Here is a 10,321-nt window from a genome sequence, read left to right as displayed (position 1 = left end):
CACTCTACCATTACCATCAGTCCAGAGGAATGCAGGAGGGCATGCCAGAAGCAACATCAAGCATGAGCTATCAATCTGGTGAAGATTTAACACAGGACTACCTGTGTGCCAAACAGTATAGGGTGTGATAGAACCCAGGGATTCCACAACCAACAGATCAAACCTAAGCTCTGCAGTCCTACTGCATCCAATGATGAATGGTGGTGGACAATTAAACAACTCATTGGAGGAGGAGGCTCCACAAATATTGAAAGATAAGGCTGAAACATTTGCAACAATTTTCAGCCGGAATTGCCGAGTGGATGATCCAACTCAGCCTCCTCCATAAGTCCTCAGCATCACACATGCCAGTCTTTAGCCAATTCAATTCACTCCACATGATATCAAGAAACAGTTGAAGGCAATGGGCATTGCATATGCAATGGGCCCTGCCAATATTCTACCAATGGTACTGAAGACCTATGCTCCAGAACTCGTTGTGTCACTAATGAAGCTGTTTCAGTACAGCTACAATGTTGGCATCTACCCAGCGAATTGGAAAATTGCCCCAGGTATGTTCTGTCCACAAAACATGGGACACATCTAACCTGACCAATTATGGCCCCGTCAGTTGACTCTTGATCATCAGTAAAGTGACAGAAAAGAGTCATCAACAGTGCTATCTACAAGGATATGTAGAGGGACAGGTAGGGCTGCAGAAGGACTTGGACAGGTTAGGAGAGTGGGCAAAGAAGTAGCAGGTGGAATACACTATGGAAAAGTGCAAAGTTATGCACTTTAAAAGGAGGAATGGAGGCATAGACTATTTTCTAAATGGGAAAATGCTTAGGAAATCAGAAACACAAAGGGATTTGGGAGTCCTTGTTCAAGGTTCTACTAAGGTTAACATGCAGCCAGCAGTTGGAAAGGCAAATGCAATGTTAGCATTCATATTGAGAGGGCTAGAATACAAGAGCAGAGATGTACTTCTGAGGCTGTCTAAGGCTCTGGTCAGACCCCAATTGGAGTATTGTGAGCAGTTTTGGGCCCCATGTCTAAGGAAGGATGTGCTGGCCTTGGAAAGGATCCAGAGGAGGTTCACCAGAATGATCCCTGGAATGAAGAGTTTGTCATATGAGGAATGGTTGAGGACTCTGGGTCTGTACTCGGAGTTTAGAAGGACAAGGGAGGATCTTATTGAAGCATAAAGGATTCTGCAAGGCCTGAATAGAGTGGACATGGAGAGGATGTTTCCACATGTATGAAAAACTAGAACCGAAGGGCACAACCTCAGACTAAAGGGATGAGCCTTTAAAACAGATGAGGAGGATTTTTTTCAGCTGGAGAGTAGTGAATCTGTGGAACTCTTTTCTGTCGAAGGCTGTGGAGGCCAGGTCATTGAGTGTCTTTAGGACAGAGATAGATAGGTTCTTGATTAATAAGGGGTCAGGGTTATGGGAAAAAGGCAGGAGAATGGGGATGAGAAAAATAGCAGCCATGATTGAATGGCAGAGCAGACTCGATGGGATGAGTGGCCTAATTCTGCTCTAATGTCTTATGGTACTTGATTAGCAATTACCTGCTCACTGACAGTTTGGGTTCTGCCAGAGTCATTCAATTCCAGATCATCGTTTAAACATCAACAGAAAAGCAGAACTCCAGAGATGAGAGTGACTGCCTTTGACATCAAGGTACCACTTGACCGAGTGGCATCAAAGAGCCCAAGCAAAACTGGATTCAGTGGGAATCAAGGGTGAAAACTCTCAACTGGTTCAAGTCATATCTCATACAAAAGAAGATGGTTGTGATTATTAGAGGACAATCATCTCAGTTCCAGGGCATCACTACAGGTGTTCCCAGGTTAATTCCCTAGGCCCAAGTATCTGAATCATTAACCAGACAGAAGCTAGCATTAAGTAACTAATTTCTTGACTCCCAAAACTTATCAGTTAGCTACATGACGCAAGTCAGGAGTGTGATGGAATGCTTTTCACTTGCCTGTATGAGTGCAGCTCCAACAACATTCAAGAAGCTTGACACCATCCAGAACAAAACAACTGGCTTGATTTGCACCACATTCATTCCCTCCACCGACACAGTGTGTACCACTCCAAGATGCACTGCATTAACTCACCAACGTTCCTTAGACAGCACATTCCAAACTCACAACCAGCACCATCCTGAAGGTCAGGGGCAGAAGATTCATGAGAACACCACCACCTGGATGTTCCCCTCTAAGCCACTGACCATCCTAACTTGGAAATGTATCGCCGTTCCTTTGCTGTCACTGGGTCAGAATCCAGGAACTCCCACCCTTACAGCACCTTGGGTGTACCTACACCACATGGAATGCAACATTTCAAGGCAGCAGCTCAACACCACTATCTTCAGGGCAATTAGAGATGGGCAATAAATGCTGGCTTAGCCAATGACATCCACATCCCATGAATGAATAAGAAATATTTCAAACCTGTGACCTTTCATTAGAACTGGGAATTGTTAGAAATGTAATAGGTTTAAAGTATGCAAACAGACAGGTGGAATGTGGGGAATAAAGCAAAAGGTGTGATTGGGTTTGAGGCAGGAGAGGTCAAAGACCAGAGGTTTTCAAGATGCAAGACAGTGGTAATGAGACAAATAAAGCTAAATGTGTGAATGGCAGAATCATAGGAAGTAGTCTCACAACACCAGGTTAAAGTCCAACAGGTTTATTTGGTAGCACAAGCTTTCGGACCAGCGCTCCAAAAGCTCATGCTACCAAATAAACCTGTTGGACTTTAACATGGTGTTGTGAGACTACTTACTGTGTCTACTCCAGTCCAACACTTGCAACTCCACGTCGTAGAACGTAGAACAGTACAGCACAGTACAGGCCCTTCAGCCCTCAATGTTGTGCCGAGCTATGTCCAAACCTAAAATCAAGCTATCCCACCGCCTATCATTCTGGTGTGCTCCATGTACCTATCCAATAATTGCTTGAAAGTTCCTAAAGTGTCCGACTCCAGTATCATAGCAGGCAGTGCATTCCACACCCCAACCATTCTCTGAGTAAAGAATCTATTTCGGACTTCCCTTCTAAATCTCTCACTATGAACCTTATAGTCATGCTCCCGAGTAACAGCTACATCCACCGAGGAAATAGTCTCTGCACTTCCACTCTATCTATTCCCCCTCATCATCTTATAAACCTCTATTAAGTCACCTCTCATCCTCCTCCGCTCTAAAGAGAAAAGCCGCAGCTCCCTCAACCTTTCCTCCTTAGACCTACTCTCCAAACCAGGCAGCAGTCTGGTAAATCTCCTCTGCACTCTCTCCAATGCTTCCACATCCTTCTTATAGTGAAGTGACCAGAACTGCACACGATATTCCAAAGGTGGACTCACTAAGGTCCGGTATAGTTGTAGCATAACCCCATGGCTCTTAAACTCAAGCCCCCTGTTAATAACATAAGAAATAGGAGCAGGAGTAGGCCATCTAGCCCTTCGAGCCTGCCCCGCCATTCAATAAGATCATGGCTGATCTGAAGTGGATCAGTTCCACTTTCCTGCTTTCTCCCCATAACCCTTAATTCCCCTGTCTATCAGAAACCTATCCACCCGTGACTTAAATATATTTAGCGAGGTAGCCTCCACCACTTCAATGGGCAGAGAATTCCAGAGATTCACCACCCTTTGAGTGAAGAAGTTCCTCCTCAACTCTGATCTAAACTGCGCCCCCCCTTATCTTGAGGCTGTGTCCTCTAGCCCTGCTATCCTTTCTAAGTGGGAAGAATCTCTCTACCTCTACCCTATCCATCCCCTTCATTATCTTATACATCTCTATAAGATCCCCCCTCATCCTTCTAAACTCCAACGAGTGCAGACTCAGTCTATTTAGTCTCTCTTCATAGTCCAACCCCCTCATCTCCGGTATCAGCCTAGTGAACCTCCTCTGCACTCCCTTCAAGGCCAATATATCCTTCTGCAAGTGCGGCGACCAAAACTGCACACAGTGCTGCAGTTGCGGCCTCACCAGTGCCCTGTACAGTTGCAACAAGACCTCCCTACTTTTATATTCTATCCCCCCTCGCTATAAAAGCCAACATTCCATTCGCCTTCTTGATCACCTGCTGCACCTGCAGACTGGGTTTTTGCGACTCGTGCACAAGGACCCCCAGGTCCCTCTGCACCCGTAGCATGCTGCAGCTTTTCGCCTTTTAAATAATAATCCCTCCTACTATTATTTCTGCCAAAGCAGATAACCTCACACTTAATAACATTATACTCCATCTGCCAGGTCCTCGCCCACTCACTCGGCCTGTCCAGATCTCTCTGCAGACTTTCCACACCCTCCACGCAATTTGCTTTTCCACTCACCTTCGTGTCATCAGCAAATTTCGTCACCCTACACTCAGCCTCCTCCTCCAGATCATCTATATAAATGGTAAACGGTTGAGGCCCCAGCACCGATCCCTGCGGCACTCCATTAGTCACCAACTGCCAACCAGAATACCACCCGTTGATACCAACTCTTTGCTTCCTATTAGACAGCCAATCCTCTATCCACGCTAACACCTTACCCCAAACTCTGTGCACCCTAATCTTCTGCAGCAACCTTTTGTGAGGCATCTTATCAAACGCCTTTTGGAAATCTAAAAACACCACATCCACGGGTTCCCCTCTGTCCACCGCACGAGTCACATCCTCATAGAAATCCAATAAATTCATCAAATACGACTTCCCCTTAACGAATCCGTGCTGAGTCTGCTCAATCAAACCATTCTTTTCTAGGTGCCTTGTTATTTCTTCTTTGATGACGGATTCTAGCATTTTTCCAACTACAGACGTTAAACTAACCAGCCTATAATTCCCTGCCTTTTGCTACCTTTTTTAAACAGCAGCGTAACATTAGCCATTTCCCAATCTTCCAGCACTTCCCCGGAGTCCAGCGAATTTTGATAAATAATTACTAAAGCATTCTCTATCACCTCTGCCATTTCTTTCAGAACCCTGGGATGCATTCCATCCGGTCCTGGGACTCGTCCACCTTCAGTCCCATTAGTCTATCAAGCACTACCTCTGTAGTAATAGTAATCGCATTTAGGCCCTCATCTCCTACCATCCTTCTATCTTTAATATCCGGCAAACTATTCGTGTCCTCCTCCATGAAGACCAAGGCAAAAAACTTATTTAAAACCTCAGCCATTTCCTCATCACCCACCGCTAAATCCCCCCCCTCATCCTCCAAGAGTCCAACATTCACTCTAGCCAGCCTCCTCTTCTTTATATATTTGTAAGAACTTATACTGTCATTTTTTATATTTAGTGCTAGTTTAGCTTCATACTCTATCTTTCCTTTCTTTACCACCTTCTTAGTCATTCTTTGTTGATTTTTAAATCTTTCCCAATCTTCTAATCGTCCACTATTTTTAGCCACTCTGAACGCATCAGCTTTTAATTTAATACTCTCCTTCATTTCCTTAGATAACCATGGCTGGTTATCCCTTCTCCTACAGTCCTTCTTTACCATCGGAATATATTTCTGCTGAGTACCAAAAAAGATCTCCTTAAAAATCCTCCACTGTTTCTCAGCCGTCCTACCAACCAATCTGCGCCCCCAATCTACATTCGCCAATTCCGCTCTCATCCTATCATACTCCCCTCTGTTCAAACAGAGGACACAAGTTCGGGACCCTACTTACTCATCCTCCATCTGCATCAGAAATTCAATCATACTATGATCACTCGTCCCAAGAAGATCCCTAATTCTGCCTGCCTCATTACACAACACCAGATCTAAGCTCATTCCGTCATAAGTTCCGTCATGTACTGTTCAAGGAAACTATCCTGACAGCATTCCAAGAACTCTTCCTCAAGCCCACCATGTCTGACTTGGGTCATCCAATCAATATGCAGATTAAAATCCCCCATAATTACTGCTGTTCCGTTTCTGCACGCATCAATTATTTGCTTGTTTATAGCCCACCCCACCTCAAAGTTATTATTTGGGGGCCTATAGACCACACCCACCAGTGTCTTCCTCCCCTTACTCTTTCTTAGCTCCACCCACAACGATTCCACATTTTGCTCTTTGGAGCCTATATCTTTCCTTACTACCGCCCTGATATTATCCTTAATTAACAGAGCTACCCCACCCCCTTTTTCCTCCCATCTATCCTTCCTAAACACCTGATACCCTTGGACATTCAGCTCCTAGTCCCTGTCACCCTGCAACCACGTTTCCGTAATGGCCACTAGATCATATCCATTTGTGCTGATTTGCACCATCAGCTCATTCACTTTGTTCCAAATGCTTCATGCATTCAGGTAAAGTGTCTTTATACCAGCCTTTATTTGGTAACACGCTCTAAGCCTTCTTCATGGTTCTATCCACTTGAGTAGCAACCTTCAGAGATCTGTAGCTATGGACCCCAAGATCTCTCTGTTCCTCCATATTCCTCAGAAGCCTGCCGTTGACCCTGTAATCTGCATTCAAGTTTGTCCAACCAAAATGAATCACCTCGCACTTATCAGGATTAAACTCCATCTGCCACTTTTCAGCCCAGCTTTCATCCTATCAATGTCTCTTTGCAGCCTGCAAGAGGCCTCCACCTCATCCACTACTCCTCTAATCTTAGTGTCATCAGCAAATTTACTAACCCACCCTTCAGCCCCCTTTTCCAAGTCATTGATAAAAATCACAAGTAGCAGAGGACCCGGACTGACCCCTGTGGTACACCGCTGGTAACTGACCTCCAGTCTGAAAATTTTCCCTCCACCACCACCCTTTGTCTTCTCTGAGACAGCTCGTTACTTATCCAGTTGGCCAAACTTCCTTCTATCCCACACCTCCTTACTTTCTTCATGAGCCTACCATGTGGAATCTTATCAAGTGCCTTACTCAAATCCATGTATGACATCAACTGTTCTACCTTCATCTACACACTTAGTTACTTCCTCAAAGAATTCAATCAAATTTGTGAGGCAGGACTTATCCCTCATGAAACTGTGCTGACTATTATGGCAAAATCATGAACAGCTTTTGCTCAAAAGCAAAAAGATGGGGAAAAGAACTGCAGAGAAAACAAAAAATGTAGAGACAGGAAGCAAATTGGGGGCAGAGGCTACAATCTCAAGTTGTTGGACTCAAGAATGAGTCTGGAAAGCTGTAAAATGTCCAGTTCAAAAGGTGATATGTTATTTTATTACTCTGGCCAGCGGGCACACTACCTCACTGATTCAACTCTGCACAAAAGTCATCAGCTCAGCTCAAACTCACTCTGGCAGGTGCCTCTGATTAGTTTGATATATCCTTAATTCCCAGTACTCAAGTGCTGAAAAAGGGCACAAGCCTGAGTGTCCATTCTCTCCAATCTGATCTCCAACAGGTTTGGGAGCTTTTCTTGTATCACACTCCAACATTTGTAATGTTTTGTTGTTTTTTGGTGATATCATTTTATTTGGATACCAGAATGGTGACACAAATTCAACAACAATCTCTCAATTTTAGTTGTGTTTCCCAGTGAGCCACAGGATTATTTCATAATGATTTCCCAAGAAAAACAGTGCAATGTAATTTTAACACAATGTAGCCAAAACATGTTATTGATTCAAAGGTTTTAAATTTATTTGATGTTTGTTAGACATATAATATTGCTTAATAAGTGATAAAAGTATGTAATTAGTTTACAAAATCCTTTCCAGATATATTTTCCATAGAAACATTTGGTATATTAGAATGATATATGATTACTTCAGAATTTACTTCAGTATCTAAATACATCTACATTTTAGCAACATTCTATTGATTTGACAATAAAGTTTAACTGACAGATGTTTTATAATTGAATAAACACTATTATAGTATCTCTGCAGAACACTGGTGACCCCCCCCCCCCCCCTCAACATTCAGACAGCTTTAGCCATTGGAAGTAGATTGTGGATTCTCAGTGTATCATTATTTTCTCAGATCTTGATTCTCTATATTCTTGTATGTTTGAGCCCAATATTGGGCTCCCTCCCGCATGAAGAGTGGGTAGCAGCAGGCATTTAATCAGGTAATCAGGTGAAAGGTGGCAAATGAGGACTTTGTGGTGGCAGGTCCTCCCCTGGGGGAGATGATGGAGCTGCGGTAACATCACTGGACTTGTCATCTAGAGGGGACTCAGGTTCAAACTCCAGCATGGCATCTGGGCAGTGAGCGGCACAGCTGTTAGCACTAATGCTTCACAGCGCCAGGGACCCGGACTCGATTCCGGTCTTGGGTGTCTGCATGGATTTCACATTCTCCCCATGTCTACATGGGTTTCCTCCCGGTGCTCTGGTTTCCTCCCGCAATCCAAAAATGTGTAGGTTAGGTGGATTGGACATGCTAAATGCGCGAGGTAGAGGGTCTGGTAAGCTGTTCTTTTGGAGAGTAAGTGCTGGCTGAATGGCCTCCTTCTGCACCGTAGGAGTTCTATAGTTCAATGGAATTTAAATTAAATTAAAAATCTAGTATGGAAAAGCTAATCTCAGTAATGGTGACCATGAAACTATCGTCGATTATTGCATAAAGAGCACCGGGTTCACTAACGCCTGTTAGGGAAGAAAATCTGCCGTCCTTGTCTGGTCTACAAATTACTCCAGACCCAAAACAATGTAGTTAACTGTTAACTGCCTTCTGAAATGGCCTAGCAAGACAGTTAGTCCAAGGGCAATTTGGGATGGGCAAGAAATGATGGCCTTGCCAGCAACACCCACATTCATGAAAAAGTGAATATAACGAAGACAAACTCCAGGCTGGAAGACATGTAGATACAACTTCTCAAGCTGCCATCAATTGAGGCCCTTAAGTGGGTACCTAGAGGTGGCAATTGGAGTTTAATGCGGAAAAGAGTGAAGTGATTCACTTTGGAAGGAGTAACAGGAATACAGACTATTGGGCTAATGGTAAGTTACTTGGTAGTGTGGATGAGCAGAGAGATCTCGGTGTCCATGTGCATAGATCCCTGAAAGTTGGCTCCCAGGTTGATAGGGTTGTTAAGAAAGCATATGGTGTGTTAGCTTTTATTGGTAGATTGAGTTTTGGAGCCATGAGGTCATGTTGCAGCTGTACAAAACTCTGGTGCAGCTGCACTTCGAGTATTGCTTACAGTTCTGGTTGTTGCATTATAGGAAGATGTGGAAGCATTGGAAAGGGGTGCAGAGGAGATTTACCAGATTGTTGCCTGGTATGGAATGAAGGTCTTATGAGGAGAGGCTGAGGGACTTGAGGCTGTTTTTGTTCGAGAGAAGAAGGTTAAGAGGTGACTTAATAGAGGCATATAGGATGATCAGAGGATTAGATAGGATGGACAGTGAGAGCCTTTTTCCTCGGATGGAGATAGCTGGCATAAGGGGACATAGCTTTAAATTGAAGAGTGCTAGATATAGGACAGATGTCAGAGGTAGGTTCTTTACTCAGAGAGTAATAAGGGCGTGGAATGCCCTGCCTGCAACAGTAGTGGACTTGCCAACATTAAAGGCATTTAAACAGTCATCGAATAAACACATGGATGATATTGGAATAGTGTAGGTTTAGATGGGCTTTAGATTGGTTTCACAGGTCGGCGCAACATTGAGGGCCAAAGGGACTGTACTGCGCTGTAATGTTGTATGCTCTATGTTCTAGGGAATACTTCGTGCCGTCCTTTGTAGTAAACCAGCATAGTGCAGGGGGGAGCATGACAGGCATCCTGGAATGTTTGCTTGTGGGTTCCTAGAGGCAGGGCCCCACATTCAAAGGCTATTCCAGTGACCCAGACTATGGAAGGGGTAGGCCCACAGAGTCAACTCCCTGCCTTCCTCTCCTGTGGCCCCATTCTCACCACCGCTCACCTGTGGCTGGTTCCACATTTGATCTGCAGCCTCTGCATGTAGAAGTGGCAGCCATCACCACCTCCCTAGTGGCCCTGCTGTATACAAAAGAGCTGCCACTCTCTGAATGGCCAGTGACTCTTGGCGCACAGATCTTGATCCCAGGGGAAGGCCGGTCACAAACCCGATAAAGTAATTATGTGATACAAGATGCAGCAAAAAGGCTGTTTCTCCAGGGGCCAGGACCCCCTTCACAAGATTCTGCCCAAAGCTTCCATATATTTTCATTTGATGAGTAGCACAAAATCCAAATTTACATTTAATTTCAGATGTACACAGTCTTGCACATTTTCGCAGCTTCCTATGAACCAAATTCTTTATCCTTTCAATCAGTATTGACTCGTGGCACAAATTTCAGGATTATGGGTTTTTTAGGCCTCATAAATTCAGACATATCCAGTTCCAATGGGATCTGAAACAGAAAGGGCAATAGTCATACGAGGCCAACAGGAAAGTTTTATTACAGC

General features: G+C 44.3%; 1 protein-coding gene across 1 annotated transcript in view; it reads right to left on the bottom strand.

The window, feature by feature from the left end:
- Nucleotides 1-7,574: 7,574 nt before the first annotated feature.
- The window catches only part of LOC145354858 (cytochrome P450 3A24-like), a 41,301-nt gene continuing 38,554 nt past the window's right edge, over nt 7,575-10,321 (bottom strand). Inside the window, exon 14 of the mRNA XM_080206402.1 lies at nt 7,575-10,266. Within this exon, the coding sequence (XP_080062528.1) occupies nt 10,180-10,266 (87 nt within the window). The 3' untranslated portion in view covers nt 7,575-10,179. The remainder of the gene's footprint in view (nt 10,267-10,321) is intronic.

The sequence above is a fragment of the Carcharhinus amblyrhynchos genome, chromosome 18 (genome assembly GCF_965287045.1).
Source record: "Carcharhinus amblyrhynchos chromosome 18, sCarAmb.v2.hapA, whole genome shotgun sequence".
NCBI classification, from domain to species: domain Eukaryota; kingdom Metazoa; phylum Chordata; class Chondrichthyes; order Carcharhiniformes; family Carcharhinidae; genus Carcharhinus; species Carcharhinus amblyrhynchos.
This window is presented reverse-complemented; position numbering and strand designations above follow the sequence as displayed.